This window comes from Puntigrus tetrazona, chromosome 1, assembly GCF_018831695.1.
Source record: "Puntigrus tetrazona isolate hp1 chromosome 1, ASM1883169v1, whole genome shotgun sequence".
NCBI classification, from domain to species: domain Eukaryota; kingdom Metazoa; phylum Chordata; class Actinopteri; order Cypriniformes; family Cyprinidae; genus Puntigrus; species Puntigrus tetrazona.
This window is the reverse complement of record NC_056699.1, coordinates 7,730,791-7,749,590: the sequence shown is the minus strand read 5'-3', so window position 1 is coordinate 7,749,590 and position 18,800 is coordinate 7,730,791. Positions and strand designations below refer to the sequence as shown.

The 18,800-nt window shown below is 36.2% G+C and overlaps 2 protein-coding genes across 4 annotated transcripts; both read right to left on the bottom strand.

Annotated features, from left to right (window-relative positions):
- Positions 1–141: 141 nt before the first annotated feature.
- tdrd7a (tudor domain containing 7 a) lies at positions 142–10,825 on the bottom strand. Of its 3 annotated transcripts, none has more exons than XM_043241474.1 (18): positions 10,242–10,825; positions 9,240–9,447; positions 8,450–8,594; positions 7,755–7,914; positions 7,601–7,686; positions 6,961–7,139; positions 5,679–6,100; positions 4,584–4,847; positions 4,290–4,476; positions 4,113–4,224; positions 3,684–3,886; positions 3,431–3,565; positions 3,260–3,343; positions 2,503–2,637; positions 2,166–2,276; positions 1,646–2,076; positions 1,385–1,545; positions 142–852 (listed from the first exon to the last, which is right to left on the bottom strand). In XM_043241474.1, exons 2-18 carry the CDS (start codon positions 9,444–9,446, stop codon positions 632–634), a joined length of 3,243 nt encoding a protein of 1,080 aa, XP_043097409.1. In that variant the 5' UTR covers position 9,447; positions 10,242–10,825; the 3' UTR covers positions 142–631. The 3 variants fall into 3 exon arrangements, with proteins under 3 accessions (XP_043097409.1, XP_043097426.1, XP_043097418.1); XM_043241491.1 differs by having other exon boundaries at positions 7,607–7,686; XM_043241483.1 differs by lacking the exon at positions 10,242–10,825 and adding an exon at positions 10,146–10,235.
- A 147-nt stretch (positions 10,826–10,972) lies between these two features.
- On the bottom strand, positions 10,973–17,803 carry stra6l (STRA6-like). Its single transcript, XM_043241502.1, has 18 exons — positions 17,651–17,803; positions 16,935–16,995; positions 16,573–16,673; positions 16,323–16,453; positions 16,085–16,205; positions 15,951–15,996; positions 15,402–15,530; positions 15,082–15,149; positions 14,889–15,000; positions 14,488–14,644; positions 13,775–13,850; positions 13,566–13,647; positions 13,401–13,449; positions 13,060–13,177; positions 12,771–12,890; positions 12,017–12,180; positions 11,607–11,753; positions 10,973–11,520 (listed from the first exon to the last, which is right to left on the bottom strand). Coding segments are annotated over exons 1-18 (1,905 nt in total). The 5' UTR covers positions 17,653–17,803; the 3' UTR covers positions 10,973–11,299.
- Positions 17,804–18,800: the final 997 nt, after the last annotated feature.

Here is an 18,800-nt window from a genome sequence, read left to right as displayed (position 1 = left end):
CCGCCGCGCGGAACTGCCAATCAAATGACGCCAAATCTCAAGCCCACCAATCAGAGGATTGCATAAGTTCCCCAACTCAAGGCTAAATTTTTGCCGATATCAAGTTGCAAAGACAAATGACAGTCAACCAAGTGTGTCTTGTTTTTTTTTTAATTCTCCGAACCAAATGTTAACTTGGAAATAAAATAAACATGAGCATCTGAACACAAATGTTCTACTACAATTAGGCCATTTTCTGTTTAGAAAACACACAATGAAATAATCTAAATCAGTGCAAAAATCAGTAAGAGTATAAACAATACAAGCAGTGGTCTCACACAATACACACATAAAAAATTAAATAGACAAATGGCCCTATTGTAAAGACACAAAAAGGAAGGTTGTTCAAGTATCAACGAGTTAATTTTGGGAATGGAATATTATTAGTAGTATTATTTATGTAACGGCAAAAACAGATAAAGAAATCCCTTTTTCATGGCATTTAGAACAATAACAATCATTTCTTGACCATGCATGAATAAAATGACCCACCAAACACAACTATGAATTCAAGAGTCAATGCTCTTGAACTCTAGGTTTCTTCAGGCTCAAAGCTTCAGCATGGTTCTGGGAAAGGGAAGTGGTGACAGACTCAAGCTGCTCTGTTGATCTCATCTAAAAAATCCACCATAATGTTGTGGATCCAGACATCATTGTCATCCTGTGTGGTGTCCACTAGGTAGACAGAGATTTTGCACTCCCAGGGCCATTCCCCTTCCTCAACCGACTCGATCTGAGCCACCAACGGCTTCTTCTCAACATGGTTCCTGAACACCATAGAAGCTTCCTCAGCCCAGACCCCTTGCTTCACACCTAAAAAAACAAAACAAAAAACATTTCACGTGCAAATTGAATTTTGCATTATCAAATTCATTTTCAAGCATTTTTAATTGATTGTTAACCATAAAAGAAGGCTATGCAAGCACACTATTGTCATGATTGGTTTAAAATTAGTTACTTAAATTTAATTCTACTCCATTTGTTTGCACAATCACTGAAAATAGTTCACAGAAGTCCCTGTGTAGTATTAGTAAAAGAAAAATTACTATTTGTTATTTTGAATGTGTTCTACTGATGTATATGGATAGTTGATGCAACAATGAGCCCTATGAGCCCTAAAAAATGACATTGAAAATAAACCTCTCTTGTGCTATTTATAACTAAGAATGAAGATACATTTTTGTATGTTTTTTTTTTTCGCCATGTCATACCATAGGACACAGACCAATTTTTATGTCATCTACCCATATATTAAAAAAGTAAGCGGGGCACTTGTTTGCCTTTAATAAAAGACAGACAGATAATCAGGATTAAATTATTTGTTTTAACTACATTTGGCTCTTACCAGCCAGCTGAGCAGAAATTCCCTGGAATGGTAGCTGTCTGAACTCATCGATGAGTGGCTGGAGCTGGGAGTAGTTGATCAACTCATACTTCCCATAATCCAACTCATACACGGAGACCAAACCATTGGTTAAGACACCCTTTACCAAAACACGATGCCAACTATAAATAAAGAAAGAAGAAATAAAACAAAGGGAGAGTAAAAGAAAAAAAATACATATAATCATGAGGACGTAAAGTAAAGGTGCCACTCATATCTCACTTGTTGTCAATCTTGGCAGCATAGACGCTATTCTTCTGGATGTTGATTTGGGTTATTTCCTGTTTGTTGTAGTACAAGATCATTTCTCCCATCAGCACCACCAGTTTGTACAGATCCTGCCACGGCTGCAGCACAAAGTGTCCGGGGTGGCATGCAACCGACACAAAAACATCCATGTTTTGTCCGACCACTGGTAAGTCCAGCTGAGGGGGAAGTGTGAGGGAATTAGGCTGTGCAGGAGCTGTATATGAGCTGTCCCCTGCTTCAAGCTGGATAGGTTTGGAGTCCCTGGTGATCTTGCTAAAGTGAACATCCCGCTGCCAGAATGGACGGGAGGCAAGCTGACGGTTAACACTGCTCTGAAGGTCCTGGGCTCCATTACCAGTGAAGAGGTAGATATGCACAGTCTTAGCCTCATCAAGCTTTACTATCTAAACAACAAACATGCCAACAAATCAAATTTAGTGTAAGAATATCAAAGAAAAAAAAAAAATCAGTAAACAATAACAATGTGCAAAACCTTCATGCAACTGGGGACTTTGTTGAGGACTGTCTCTCTCAACCACAGAACAGCTTCAGGAGGCCAAACACTCCCATCTGCATTCAGTTCCTCCAGAATACACTTTATAGCCTACAAAGAAAGAAACATTTACTTTCATTCATAAACAAACTAATGCAATGCTGCAAAGTAAACACAGTCCCAAAACACTCACTATATGCAAATATATTAGTCAAGGGGAAAAACCCACTGCTTGATTCATGATGAAACAAACAATGCCCTATACATTTCTTCAAGTGATGAGCATAAGTGGAAACAAATATGCAAGAAAATGCATAAAAGACATTTATGCATGTACCTGAGGTGGTATGGTGATGAGTTCTTTGAGGTAGATTGGCGGGATATCTCTGAGGTCACTAACCTCCAGAGAAGCAGGAAATCCCAGATCCAAAAACAGGATGTCCAGCACTTGACTACCATGAAGATTAATGATCTATACAGATGTAACACACGTTCATGTAAGGAATTAATCCTTTTATTTGTGGAGTCTGACTGAAGTAAATAAAGTACAAAAAAAACAAGAGGTGAAAAATGTCTGGAACAAAAAAAAGTCTGAACAATGAATTTTAATCAATAGCCTTTAATCAGTGTAAATCATCCTTTTAGTGCTGAACTGAAACTGTGGAATTAACTTGAAAAATATGGGTGTTCATAACTGGGTACATTGTTACCAATTAAAACCTGGAAAAAAATACCATTCCATTTCTGATCGTTCTTTGTGACAACATATCACACTGTGAAATACATCTGCCAACTTATACTACTAATAGACATCTAACATTATCATTCCTAATTGTTAAGTATTAAACAGTTAAAGTTGCTATATGTAAGTTCTTGACTCTACTAAAGAAAGGCTTCACACATTGAGTTTTAAAATGCACATAAAGTGGTCAACTACAGAGAACCAGAACTGTGAATCGATCCTCTGAACATCATATCAAGAAGAGCATGTGTAAATGAATACAGTGCCATGCTTCTTTCTAATCTTTCTACTCAGCCCCAACTGTCATTGTACACATGCCAGGATAAATGTGTGGAGTAGGGAGTCTTCTCACCTCTGCTCTCGCCCATTTGCCTTTGTATTTAGCTAGACACACTTTCCCACAGAATGGTTTGGACACCAACAGCTCCCATGTTAACTTAGAAAGAAACAAGAGATCTTTAATGCTCTGGCAATCATTTACACCTCCTAACAGAAGCCTCAAATGTAAAATGAACCTTTTTACCTGAGAGATGAAGTGTGCTTCTATCTTGTCCATGATGTCTTTGAGTTTGGCCTGCCCTCGAGAAGGCAACTGACAGCTAATACTGCCATCAGAGCACACATTTGTCACGCAAACGTTTGTGTACACGCTGTTCACCTGAATAATAAATGGAGGAGAGGGGCATTATTACTTATTCATTCTGTAATTACAGAACAATTTTCTGAAAACGTGCAGCAATTTTATATTCATGCAAGCTTATGTAATTCTGAGAGACCTGTAGAGGATTCTCCATTGACTTATCCTGCAGGGCTTTCAAGCACACAGAATTCACATTCACATCCTTGCTTTCAGAAGTGTCATACAGCACAATAACTGGTGTGTCCTCTCGCTCCACAATCTCAACCAATAGTGTACGGCCAACAGCTAATGACTCCAGAGTCTTCAGAACTACGGCATCTGCACTGAACGGCTCCAAACCTAAGATTTAAAGACAATGAAAGTAAATGCAAAATCAAATATAAATGCTTACTTTCACCACAAAATAAAAAAAAAAGCGTGACTTTCCCTCTTACAATTAAGACTCAATTCCCTTAAAATTAAGACTCAATATACATTTAATTATTTTTCCTGTAATGGAATAAAAAAAATTAACAGTTTAAGCTTCCATACTCGAATATACACAAAAGTCTCTGATGAATATTACCTGCAAGTTGGCATGTGGTTGCTTGGAAGGGAAGCGTCAGGAATTGATCCTTCAGCTGTAGTATCTTCTTCCTGCTGACCATCTCAAAGAACCCGTGATCCACACAGTACACCTAAAAAAGGGAAAAGAGTTACATCTAATGCGAACTGACTTTGTCTTATACACAGGCTCTGATACCTTCACAGTATCCTCTGTGACCAAGTGGACCTGAGCTCTCAATACTGCGTCTTCCTCTATAGCAACTGCCACTAAGTGTCCAATTTTTGGTGATGGAAGACAAAGTCCAGCTCCGACTGTATTATAGAATTGTAGCATGGCCTCCTCCAACACCTCCAGAGCTTTAGAGTAGCCTGGCCCTACAAACCTGAAAAATAAGACACCATCATGATTTCACAAGCTTAAATAATCCAAATAATACAAAACTTGAGAGGAATTTTGTTTCTAGTAAAATATTTGTTTTGTGAGCTCTACCTGAGAACAATATTGTCTGTGCTGCTGACCTCCATCACCAAAACGGACAGGAACTCTGTTGTTGGGATGATTAGAGGAGGTACATGTGGGTTGCCGGTGTAGGGCAGAACCAGTGGTGGTGGGCGAGGACGAGGCTGTGCCTGCACCTGGCATGGAAGCGCATACAGTATGGCTCTCTTTCGATTGTCTGCCATGGGGTACTCAACCATACATGTATCTGCCAAAAGAGACAGATCCTCCAGCAAATACTGTGGAAATACACACCTGAAAGACAAAACAGGAAAAAAACACTGGGAGAAATGAGCCCTGTGATTCTCCCCCATACATTATAGTACAAACTGACAGCTGCTAATGATCAAAAGCATGTCTGGCAGTGTATGAATGTCTCTTGTGTATTTAAAAATTACAAGTACAAATTGTTAATTTTTACTTTTATTTTATAGGATGCATTAAAGCTGCAGTCTGTAACTTTTTTTGGTTAAATTAATAATTCAATTAATAATTATTTTTAATTTGAGTGGTACGGGTAGGTTTGCATGACACTGCGTCATTGTCATGTCGTCATTGACATGTCTGTAAACATAGGGAAGTTGTCCCAGCTAATAGGCTATGCCATGTAAAGATCCTGCAGGTAGCGTATCGTTTATAGCCTTTTCTCACAGCAACTGGAATAATTAAATGTCAAAAAAAATTTAATGGTGGAGTAAAATCCAGAAACAAAATTATATTTCGGTTTATATTAGATTTAATCACTACTGGTAGTGCATTTTATTGTAATGTTTTTTTGGTCAGTTGGTCAGAACAAGCTTGCCAGACTTTTTATTTGATCAGATGAAAATACATGGGAAATTTTGGGGGTTGGTCATATATTACAAGATGTTGTGATTATCAAGTGCAGGACTCACTCAATGAGGTGACTGACAACTACACATACTGCTCAAAACAGATTAAACTTCACTAAATCTGCGGCGTAGTACAACCCCAAGCATGGAATATAACTGCAATTCCTGGTTTTCAAACATAGATGGCAATGAGGAGGTAAGACTTACAGACTGCAGCTTTAAATTGATCAAAATTGACAGAGGTCAAGAGTACCCAAATGCCTCCTGGAAAAGTTGAGGAAGTGCATGAGCCCACAGGCCCTGGCTGTATTTATTGAGCAGCTGCCGCAGCTTCTGCTTGATCTCTGGAGTCAGAGGCTGATGAGAAGGTGGAGTGGAAGGAGGGGTGATGGGTGAGTGAGGGTATGTTTTGGGAGTTTCAGGCAGATTGAAATCCAGCTTGGTGGAATTGGGAGATGTTGGGCTCAAAGGTGGCTGGGATTTCTGGCCTGGAGGAGGAATGTTGATGGCAAGCGTTTTGAGGATGTGGGTTGTTTGCTGGGTAGGTGTTGGCTGTTTTGCTTTAGGAGACTGCTTGCGTGGAGCTAGTGCAGCTATAGTGCTTGGTTTTGGGGCAGCATCCAAGACAGGATACACTAGACGGTCAACTATGTTATTGCTGCCTGGCTGTTCAACCTAAGGAGAGAATTAAAAAAAAAAAAATGTATAGCATAGGAATAATTTACCCAAAAGTGTACAATGGTTTGTAGTGACCACAGCCCACTCTAAAGACATTACATCATCGAGTACGTTTTTTTTTTAAATATTTAGTTATTTGAGTATTATTTATATACTATTAAGTACAGTAAATATAAAATCATCTTTTATTATTTATTTTCAGTTTCATTTTCATTTAATTTTGAATAATTTTTGTGTAATTTTGTCATTTGTGACCCTGGACCACAAAAATTAAGATTGAAGTATTTAAGCAGCATAGGTATAATGAGAGCAATAGCCAAAAATACATTGTATGGGTCAGAATTATCAAAACAAAATATAAGGATATTAAGAAAAGATCATGTACCTTGAAGGTTTTTTAGTTAATTTTCTAGTGAAAATATATTAAACCTTACATTTTTTTTGCACCCTCAGATTCCAGATTTTTGTAAATAGTTACATGTCTGCCAAAAACCATATTGAGCTATTTTATTTTATACAGACGCATAAATATCAACGTCCAAAAATTGTCCCTTATGACCATGCTTTTTTGGTCCAGGGTCACATTTTATTTTATTTTGATTTTTTAAATATGCATTTCATTTCAGTCTGATTTATAATTTAGCTTTAGATTTAGATTAGATTTTTTTTTTATTCATTTTAAATATACATGTTTATGTAAATATGTTTATATATAAATAATATTTATTCTAGTTTTATATTATATTCTAACAAAAGGTTTAGTTTTAGCTAATGATAATGACACCAATCAAAACTTGAGCTCATAGACTGATTAAATTTAGAAGTAATCCTGTGTTTGTGTATTTTAGTTTTCTCACAGTGCAGATGTGTGTCCATGTCTCCACTTCTTTGTGCATATGGAGCTCTTCCTGGAACATATTCCTATAGAGCTGAGGGATTTTTGACAGCCAGACTCCACTGCAGTATTTCTGCAAAAGCTGTTTAATTCGACCCTGAACCACCTTAACATCAGCACGGTTTACAGGCTTTTGCTTAGCTGAAACAACAAAATACAATCAAACTTAAGTTGACAGAATATCAATACAACGGGAACATCCTGAAAGGAAACAATGCTGCAGTGATTTTTTTAAAGCCAACCCAAAAGTTAGCATTGCTCTATTTCCCTTGACAAAATACCGATAAGACGGCACCTTTAGCTTCTGGTTTATTGCAAAAAAATAAGATGTGACCAATTAATATAATCGGCAGACATTAGAGTATATGCAGACTAAACCACAGACGCATGACTTTAGGACTCATTCCTTCAGCTCTCATTTCTTTATCATCACTTGCAAGACAAAAAGGGCCTAGGTTTAAAGCCTTAGGTTTAGTAATAAGTTCAAGTTTCAGGATTCTGTTTAATTAATATACTATATCTGATCCATCTTTGCAACAGTCATGAGGATAGAAACAAAGATTTTTAAGAAAAAGAAAGATTTTTAAAAAGGCAAAACATACATTTACCTGGTTTCCCACTGGTCTTACAAGGCTGAGTCTTTATCTCTGTATTGACCTTGCTAGGTGCAAAAGTTTTCCCCTCTGACCTGAAAACCACATACAGTGTAAGTGTTGGGATGATTGTATTAAAAATGTTATGTCTCACGTCACTCACCCTGGTGACTTCTTGTTCAGCTGCCGAGTAGGAACCCGGGAGGTGGGGAGGTCAGTACTGTAAATCTGCCGCTGGTTAGGGTAAAAACTAGATTTGGATGTGGAGCCTCGAGCGGGATGAGTCATGTGGCCCGGCTGCCGCAGAGACAAGCGAGGTTTGACTGTGAAGACCAAAACAGTTAAACCACATCGATAAACAAGCACATACCTCGAAGGGATGCTTAACAGAGTGCAGAATGCTAAACAGTTCGTAGGAATAGCGTGCAGTTGTGACTGGCACAGATATACTCAGCACACGTACAATATACAGATAAGCTTGGTCGACCTTTCCGAAGGATGTGGGCAAACAAACTAGGATGTCAAAGAGTTAATTCATTAAAGAGGCATGTAGATTAATGTGATGTATGTTATAAAACAACTAAAGAAAAGTGCGACTGTTATGGATTGAGGAAAATTATTTTTGATGCAGAGTGCAATAAAAAGTTATAAATCTAAAAAGTGAACAAGTGAAGAATGCGTAAAATTATCCATGAATATTTAGCACATTTCAAGGCAGTAAAAGCTATTCCCCGGTAACGCTGTACACAAAGCAGCACTTATTTGAGCAATTGAGCAAATCATTCAGGAGTCGGTGAACAAATAAGATATGCTAATAAATGCATATTATAAGACAATGAAATTTTTTTTGCATGTTACCATTATGTGAAAACAGAGATGAAGACCTCGCTCTCATTTGAAAGTTCAGTAATTTAGAGCAGCCAGACTTCTTTACATTCTTCTGCCTGGCGACCAGCTGCGCGATGTGTGCAGTCTCCTCACACACTCCAGCAAAACACATGACCTACAGACATACAAATAAAGTCTATCATAGCGGAAACAAGACGGTCAACGGAGTAACTTGATGCCAATTTCATGTTTTAACAAACTTTTAAGTTCACTTTAAAAAAAATATTTTAATGACATTATGTTTTTCTATTTACTTAAACTTCTATTACAACTACACAAATTCACAAAATCTGAAATCGTTTCACCATGGTCTTATGAATCCATAAAAATATACACAATACTTCAATTCACATTTATTTGATATGAATTACAGTAAAAACAGAAATACCCAATCTAAATTTTTCAGGGTTCTTTAAAGAATAAAAAAACCATGAATCAACAAGTATTACTAAATATTTTTAAATAACATTTATCGGTTTCTACAAAAATATTAATCACGCTTACATACTGCCTAAGAAACTTTCAGCAGTTTTTGGTAATTTTCACATCCATAGCAAGCATTTTTACAAAAATTTAAGACTCTGTGCGCAAGGACCTTAAGGAATGATTCTTCAGCAGGAAATCAGCATATTATAAAAAAATTTTTTGCCTGTGTTTTTAATCAAAATTCTGCCCAGTAGTGTGCATGTATATTATGCGACAATTGCATAGAACACTACACTATATTATCTACAAAAAACAGATCAACCAAAAGCATCACCTCTCCAGCGGTGGAGCGCTCGAGCCGCACCACGCCGGGAATGCTGCGCAGAAAGCTCTCTAGACTGCCGTGTCCAAACCTCCGGTACGAGATCACCTCTCCTGTCAGAGCCCGGTAATCTCCCTGCAGACGGGCCATGGCCACACCGTGCTTACTGCTCTGAAGAACAGCTCGCAGCATCTTCTTCACCAACTCCACGTCACTCATCCTACAAAAGACACATAACCGGGTCCAACACAGTACTCTCAAACCGTAAGTACAGAGTTAATACCATGACATAATTTGTCTTATGGACCTTAAATACAGTTTTTGAAAAAATGTGTTTCACGTTTTCTATTTTATTTTTATTTTTAGGTATGAATATAGCATGAATACACATACGTAATTGTAAACATATCACACAAAATCACAAAAACTACTCATAAGTTTAAAAAAGGATTTTCAAATAACATCTCAGTTAAATATTGACCTATCCGAACAACTCTTAAGTTACAACAATAGAGAAAGTTTATTTATTCAGCTTTCGTATGATGTATAAATATCAATGTCAACAAACTGACCCTTACTGGTTTTGGTCCAGGGTCACATATTACATTAAAATAAGTCATCACCTATACTGTTTGAAAGATTTCTCATCTAATAAAAACTAGTTTGTCGGTTTATGCTCGTTACCTTCACATTTCCTCATCCTACATTGTCTTAAAAATGGAGCCCACAATATATAACATTATAAAGCTGGACTAAAGTTAGTATCAGTCAAAATAACCATACATTTATGGAAAACATGAACATTTTATAACTGAAATGTCAGAAAGCAGACAGGAAGGCTAACTTTAAACTTCATCAGACAAGTAACGTCAATTAACATTAACTAGCAAAACATACGCCTTAACTGATTTAACTTACTCGACTTATTTTTGCTTTTTCGCGGTTAAAGTCGTTCCTCATTCGCTAAATTTTAAAAATAAAACTAAAACATTATTATTCAGAGTCAAAACTCACCTGAATGTCTTTTTTTGGTCTTCGCACTAATTTAGCCGTAATATCGCGCGCGCGCGCACGTGCATTTGCTGTCCGCTACGTCATACGTCATCGGGAAAAGGGCTGAGGTCAAATGTCAGACAGAAATAAATTCCAATAAATAAATCCCAAAGTCCTTGAATAAGCTTGAATAAAGGTCCAGTTAGTCAACTTATTCTTCAGCCTTTAATATTGCAAACACCTATTAAAAGGAATAATTTTCCTCTGTTAAGGTGCTGAAGGCAAAAAGTGATAAATAAAACTCATGCTATGAGAATTCAGGGTGATGACAGTCATGCGCTCACTCACAGTCTAACTAAATTTAAAAACTATTCACAAAGGAATCAGGAGACATGCTGCAGTCACTTCATACACATCAATAACAAAAAATAACAAAAATAAAACAAAACAAAACTAACTAACAAGTTGGCTATAATGTGCCAATTAGGCACATTAATACTATGTATAAACATTATAATATTAAGCTCTCTTGTTTATTGCAGTATTTTGGAAGTTGTTTTGGAGATCAGTTTTTTCTTTAATATACAAAAACGTTGTATAGCAGACCAACAAATAAAATCACTCAGACATCTATTTTAACTAAAAAGTTAATTCTAATCATAACAACAGAATATTCTGTTGAATTTATAATAATAATAATTAAAAAAAAACAACAACACTATGGTAGTAAATTAAATTAATTCACCCAAAAAAAGCTTTCACATTCTTTATTACAAAACACTATTTGACCAACAAACACGTAATTCAAATTCAAATTTGTTTCAGAAGCTCACAAAAACCATTAGACCTCGAATGTATAATCTCCAGTTCTCTGGTAAAATTCAGTCTTCAAGGCCACATGTGGTGGCTTTGATGAGTGCAGTTACGTATTGAAGGAAGCAGATTCTCATTCTTGCCCGTCGTATCAAAAAGCAAAGTCTATATCCCCTACAGGTTAATTTTGTCAGTAGTGCAATAGTCAAAGACACAGAACTCCAATTTTAAATCAAGCAGCCTGTGTTCACACTGAGGAACCGGATTCAGATGTCTGACTGCGTTGGTTCTGTTTCTGCAGTTTTATTGTTTTCCAGTTCAGCTGCTTGTTGAGCCTGTGAGGTGATGGCTCGGGCAAAGAGGAGTGGGTCTTGGCTGTCGTTTGGGTTCAGCTTTTTTCTCTTTCTCAGGAGGATGAGTGCAGGGTTTCTCAGCAGAGTGTACAGCAGGAGCCAGCGCACACGTACTCTTCCCCCTACTGAACATCCTGTCAAACAGCAGGCAGGCACAATCATTTCATCAGATGTCTGTTTAAAGGATTTTTGCCGTCATCTATCTGGAGTCACATATTACCTGTGTTGTTGCTAAAGGTTGCATAAGAGGGCACTGCAGCTCCTTGTTTCTCCATTTTTCTGCCAAGCAGCAGATGACAGAAAGACACCATAACTGGGTTGCTATGATAATGATCAGCAAATATCATCCCAATCCACGTACTATATCCTGCCCAAAAGAAAGCAAATTATTACAGCTGTTCAAAAATATTAGAATGAATCCTACATTGTACAGTTTTGTAAATGCACAAATATTTAATCACCCAAATATATGTAAAACTAAAATATAATTAATTAACGGAAATATTTTACACATAAAATGTATTGCATTCTATTCTAAATCTAATTCTAATCACGTTCCTCTTATCTACTTTGTGAATAAAATGACATTTATTCCTTTTCACTGCACAGTGCTGCATATGTCATTAATACCTGGATCCATGGATTCATAGCCCCGCTGCATGATGGTCCGGTCAATGCGTGACACCAGCCACGTACCCACAACGCAGCTGCTTAACAGGCGCAAAATGCAGTTGCTCAACCCCATAATCACATTATAGAAGAAGAAAAAGTAGTTGAAGCAGTGGAAGGCTTTTCTGTAGAAGGAGAAGAAAACTTGGGTTATTAAAAAATGAATAAATAAAAAAAGTATTTTTTATGTACACTAACATACAAAAGGGTACAATTTATTTTATTTACTTTTTTATTGAAAGAAAGCAGTACTTGAATTCAGCAAGGACACATTAAAATGGTAACAGTTAAGACATTTACAAACAAATGCTGTTATGTTATTTTTCTATGAAACAATATTCTGAAAAAAAAAATACAAAAAGATTAAGCAGGACAGCTGTTTTCTTTTGAATGATGCTTAAAATTCAACTTTGCCATTAAGACAAGGGCATGTATGCTATTTTAAACTTAAATGAAATGTCACATTATTACTGTTTTTACTGCATTATGCATTGAATATCTGCAACCCATGGTGACATTGCGAAATACTTCTTTCAAAAGACTTCTTTCAACATTAAGAAATCATACCTACCCACAATTTTTAACAGTAGCATATTTGGTTTTATTACTCACAATAACTTATTAACCACATAGCAAGACCTCATTAAAGTCAATGCATATTTACAGCTTTGTGTATTAGATTTTCATTTAAAAAGATGATTTGTAGTTGTCCTACCTGTTGTTGAGTGCAAGTGGCTTTTCTTTGTCTTCAGGTTTGAGTTTGTCCTGCAGGAAAAACACTTGGACCAGAATAATCTGCACTATCACCAAGGCTATCACTAAGAGTATTGTCAGCCTGCAATCACATAAAACAGTTTAATGTTATTCAAACGCTGCTTAGCCAAATAAATTCACATTATGTTAGCAATAAAATATAATGTTGTCACGCAAGTTCAAAAATATGGCCTGATAATGATGCCTGTGAAAAATGACTTTGGTTATGAGACGTGTTTAATGGAACTCACAGAATGATGCCTACACTAGAAAGCCAGCTGAGAAAGTGCCCCTTCTGGATCGGTAGAACGACTCCATACACAAACAGCAAGGCAAACAGAAACTGCACAAAGTGAACTATCAGAAACCCTGCAGAAAAAAAAAACAAGTTTAATCAATACAACAAACATTTCATGGCACTTCATCATCACATTTTTTCATTTGAGTCAGTCTGGCTAATGCTACAAAAGTAAGCAAAGCATGAAAGACAAATGCCCGAGAAGTCATTGACCTCTCTGAATAGAAGGTAAACTCAGCTCGTCTCACATATGAGGTAACAAGATAAGCAACTTTCTGAGAGAAATTTACATACCCCACATAGTGAAGGCAATCTGCCAGCCTGAATATCTTGTTATAGCAGCCTGAGAAAAAAAAGCATTTGGCATTTAAATGAACAGCTTTACCTAAATGCCTTGTAAAGTTGTTGTCTTCAGTTGGATAGGAACCTACTGAAATCCTTTAACAAATCTTTACTCACTACGCTAACGGCCGGGCTTGGATTATGGAACTTCTCTGGAAGAAACGCTTTCTGTCCCCTCCACAGCCTCTTTAAATGTTTCCTGCAGTCATAAATTCAGTTCATTGTTTAGTAAAGTTGTCAGTGATTTGATGAAACTACCTTTGGGTAATTACTAGAAGTGCTTAATTGTTCAATTTTGCACATAAAGGATGCTTTAATAAACATACCTGTAACATACTAGAACGTGAAAAGTGTAAGTAACAGATGTCAGAGTGGAAAAAATAGTTGTCGCCAACCAAGACCCTGAGAAAAGGAAAACATTCTGTAAATAATTTGCTGTACATCAGATGTATCTGCTATATAAAAGCCTCTTTCCGCCACTGAATAAAAATATAGAAAGGCAATTGCGACTTTTTATCTCATAATTCTGCCTTTTCTCGCACAACTGTGTGATGCAGATTCACAATTCACTTTTTTTCCGGAGAATTAAGTTCTAAAGTCAGAATCGCAAGATATGAAGGCGCAATTGCAACCTATAAAGTCAGAAATGCAACTTTAAATCTTGACTTATTAATATCATATGAAGTTGCAATTCTGACTTTTTCTTGAATTGAAAGTTTATAATTTGTAGTTCAAAATTGTGAGATATAATTGAAAGTCGTGAAGTCTAATTTTGAGGGGAAAGTTTTTTGCCTTATATCTATTATATATAATTAAAATGAGTAAACAGTGATACTGTGAAATTATAATTAAAAAAATAAATTCAATGTAAATAAAAACTCTTTTGTATTAATGTAAAAAACCTTATGCTCACTTTTGATCAATTTAATGCATCCTTTCTGAAAAAAAACCTCCACTGACCCCAAACCTTTGAACGGCATAGTGTAAAATGTGTGCAAAGACACAAACAAAAAGACGGAATAAAAAAAGAGTATCTTACTTCTTGCTACGAAACTAAACTCCTTCATCCTGGGAATGAGTGACGTGAACACATTGTCTGTTTCATTACAGGATGATGCAATGTCTGCAAGTGAGTTTATCAAAGTATCTAGTCTGTCAAAGGTGTAGTCACTCAAGCTGTAGTCTGCTAGGGTCAACTACAAACACACAAACACATTTGCATTATTTAACTTTAAAGCTGCCAAGATATTTTGAAGAAAGATTGTAAACAGCCTCTTTGGGCTCACCATTGACTTTTGTCAATGTAGTATTTTTTTTCCAAGCAAAGAAATTCATACAGGTAACTACTCGAGGAATAAATGATGGCAGTATTTTCAGTTTTGGGAGAACTATTCCTTTAAGTTCAAAATTCAATGTGTATATTAGTGAGTGCTGACTGACCATGTACAAGCCAATAATAGAGATGATAGATGTGCCAATCATTCTGTTGGGGAATTTAAAGTGAGGATCCCAGTCGTACACATTCCTTCGAAACCAACTCTTTTTTTCTGGCCTTAAGGGAATAGAAGAATGAGCATTGGCTGACTGGTGTCAATACAGTAATAAAAGCATTTTATTGTTGAATGAAAGTTACCGTTCAGGGGGCCGTCTCAGTAGAGTCTGTACATATATGAACTGATGGAAGTTTAGATCCTCTTCATTCTATATATCAGAGAAACATTACTCTTGTCTTCAGTGTGGATTCATGTTTGTCAATTACGTGCATGTTAATTTACACAACTTGAAATGTTAAAAATGCACTTGTATATGAAGAAGTTAGCATTAAACTAGATTAATAAAGCATTTAAAAGTATTGTTCATTGTCGTTTTATTTTAGCTATCACATTAAATAGTTCTACCAAATATAACCTCATTGTAAAATAAGATAAATTACGACAAGACTCATGATCTGACCTCTTCAGTTAGTAGCTGCAGGTGGATTCTTACAGCCTTCACTATAATATACACAAACCGTCCCAGCAGGAAAAACAGACACAGGAAGAATGGCCACATGATGATCAATTTCTCGTAAGAACCTAAAATCTGAAACCAGTAAAATTCTTCATTTATCCACTGTCCAAATCATAACATGTGACCCTGGACCACCAGTTTTAAGTAGCATGGGTATATTTGTAGCAATAGCCAAAAATACATTGTATGGATCAAAATTGATTGATCAAAACTTTATTTTGCATTGCTAATAACTTCATTTAGACAGCTTTAAAGGGGATTTTCTTAATATTTATCGTTTTTTTTGCACCATAAGAGGCTATATTTTTTAAAATAGTTGTATCTCAACCAAATATTTGTGGTCCAGTGTCATGTTCAAAGATGCTATTGCACATTTATAACACTGACAGTGTTATAAATTATACCTAATCTTAACATAAGCATAATAATATGATAATAATATAAGTTAACCATTAATAAATTGAAGTTAATTATTAATCGTTATTGACCTACCCTTCCAGAGGGACAGCTTATCGTGTCATACAGTCTCACAATGAGCCTGAAACCCATTAAATATTAGAAAATTAAACCCACAAATGTTTTTACAGCAATGCCAACAAACAGAAAGCTAGAGTGTTTCCATGTACCATGTGAGTGTGTAAAGAAGACCTAAAACCCCTCCAAGTAATCGGTGCGGTGTGGAAAGACAAGCAAAGAAAGGCAGGTAGGCCACACCAACTTCTATTGCTCCTACCAGGTACACAATGGCTGAAAGAGATACACATGCAGATGGACTATAACTCCTTTAATCAAGACTACATTCACAGTACATATTGGATGAATGGATGGATGTATGGATGAATACAGATTGTTAAATTAACCTACCTTTAGCCCAGTTAGGCACAGTAAATGGTGTATAGGACTCAGAGAAAAGCTGAATCACACTGGGAGCAATAGCTCCAAATGCGAAACCATAAGACCATCGGTTACTTAGACTGCAAATGAAATCCAACGGCCTGCGAAGAAATGCACGCATACACACTCAAAATGTAAATAAGCACATCAAAAACAAAAGCACACCAAAAAACATGTATGTCAAACCTAGATCTACAGGTTTTGTTCAAATATCACTCACACCACAATGCCAAATCGACCCCTGAGATATGGAAAGCGATCCTCAAAGGGCTGAGCCCTTGCTCTGTGTTGTACAAATGAGAGCAGAAACACAATGCATACCTGAAAAGCAAAGGAATACAACTATGTTACAAAATGCACGAATGATAGATGTCTAACAATTCAAACGCGTCATGAAACACAAAGTGATATAGATGATACACTGGTTAACATCAATTAGTAAGTATGGAAATGTTAATTAAAATTCATGTAATCGTGTCAGTTTTTATCTAACAGTGAAGCATCCCTTCCTGTTCTAGAGAAAGTGCTGCATTTGTCTTGAGGAGAGAGAGTTTTGTCTGGACAAATGCAGGCAGCACTCACAGCGGGAACAAGAGAGCAATGCAGGAACAAATCCACTGACATTCCATTTTGACATTCCTCCCTAAGAAAGAGCGAGAGAGGGAAAAACGAGAGAGAATGAACGAGGGGTTAGAGCACAGCATGAATGAGAAATACAAGCTGGATGAAAACAGCTCCAGTGATTCATTTCTATAAACCTGTGATCAGATTGACCCACTTACTAATCAAGTAAGCATTATTTTTAGGAAAATTATCATCATATATTGTTATTATATAAGACGTTGTGTCATAAAAACATTTTATCTGCATATTAACAGATAAGATTTATCACACACCAGTGACCTAAAAACACTTCCCCTTGTAAACAGAAAAATTGACCCAACTTTTTTTTTGCCTTGAATTCTAGGTCTATTTTTTTAAAAATAGTATCACATTTTAAATACATTTGAACAATATCTATATATTGTTTTGTGAGTATAAATATTTCTTAGAACGTACACAAACCCAGTTTTAATTTTGTTTATTTTTTTTATAAATATGTTAAAATGTTATTTTGCATCTAACCGTAAAAAAGTGAGTTTTTTCTTTTAGAATGAACGGTATCTAAACAGTATATGTAAGATGTACGTTCTTTATTTAAATAGAAAAGTGCACAGAGTGCAGTATATCAAGCTTACTGTTAAATATTCTCTGTCTCTCTGAACTCTGAAAAGAGTTTCAAAACAGAAGTGACTCACATGATGTCTGAAGTTTCCAAAGACTCCCGTTCTGCTGGTGGAGGTCGCTTATAGGCAGACTATTTAGACCATAAAGCTGCTCTCCTTCATAACAAACTCTAGTCCCAATGTTCTACGATATGAAGTAAAGCTTTCACTTCATGAACCAGGATATAGACATCTAGTCACATGACTGGATGACCTTTGACCCAGGCCACACACTAGCGTAACTCTCTCTAAGAGAGATGTGCCACTGCGTTTTATTGACTGTACTGTTACTGTGTAATAGCAGTCCAAACACAGATAAGACTCGCTGCTGAACTAGAACAGGTGATTTAGATCTCACCAGTTGTCTGTTTGTGTGTTACAGCAACTGCTGAAATGTAGGCCTGCTAACTCTGATTTCACACGTGGTGTTAACTTCTCTTTCATGTCATTAAGAATGATCAGAGAAATCATAAGCAAATTTGTTATCTGGACGTCTAAAGTGCATGAAATGTGCAGTGTTTGGGGTGGTTTTTCTGTTGTTTTCATACTTGCCAAAGCGGTAGCAATAACGACCGAGAAGCAGTTAGCAAATTTAGCAAACATCTGTACATAACAAGGGCTACATTTTTTGGAAACATAGAAATCATGGCCCGGACTAGCTAGCTAGCTAGCTAGCTAACTAACTATATAGTATTCAACACATCAATATTTGCTTAGGATGGTAATGAAACAAGACGCAGATAACATTTACACTTATAAAAGCACTTATCAAAACCGACAAAAGAGCAATCCCTGATAGCACATGTACACACGTTTTGGGTGTTTGCTCATCTGCAATACGTCTGCAGGACTTATACTTTTAGATGTCAAATTAGACGTCTATTAAATGTCTTTAAGATATTTATGATTTAGAATGTATGTAAAACCGACATTGAAAGACGTCGGCCAGACGATTTTAGACAGCAGACGCTTTCCAGATCAAAAAGTCTTGATCTTGCAGATGTACGTGAGCTATTTGGGGTTATATTTAAATACTATTGCAAGTGTCGGTTAGTGTACGGTACACAATAATTAAAAAAAAAAAGAAAGAAAGAAAAAAAGAAAACAACTCAAAAAAAAAAGAAAAAGAATACATGATGCTAGACGATAATTTTAATAAATAGAAAACAACTAGTTAATAAAC

Coding starts and splice junctions, on each gene's coding strand:
- tdrd7a (XM_043241474.1), bottom strand. CDS start 9,446: ATGAGTGACGTGGAGTTGGTGAAGAAGATGCTGCGAGCTGTTCTTCAG. Junction 3,344..3,430: donor AAGCACACTTCATCTCTCAG/GTAAAAAGGTTC, acceptor TTTCTTTCTAAG/TTAACATGGGAGCTGTTGGT. Junction 2,638..3,259: donor GCAAATGGGCGAGAGCAGAG/GTGAGAAGACTC, acceptor ACATCTGTATAG/ATCATTAATCTTCATGGTAG.
- stra6l (XM_043241502.1), bottom strand. Junction 15,150..15,401: donor TGCAGCTACTAACTGAAGAG/GTCAGATCATGA, acceptor TCTGATATATAG/AATGAAGAGGATCTAAACTT. Junction 12,891..13,059: donor TCTAGTGTAGGCATCATTCT/GTGAGTTCCATT, acceptor ATGTGATTGCAG/GCTGACAATACTCTTAGTGA.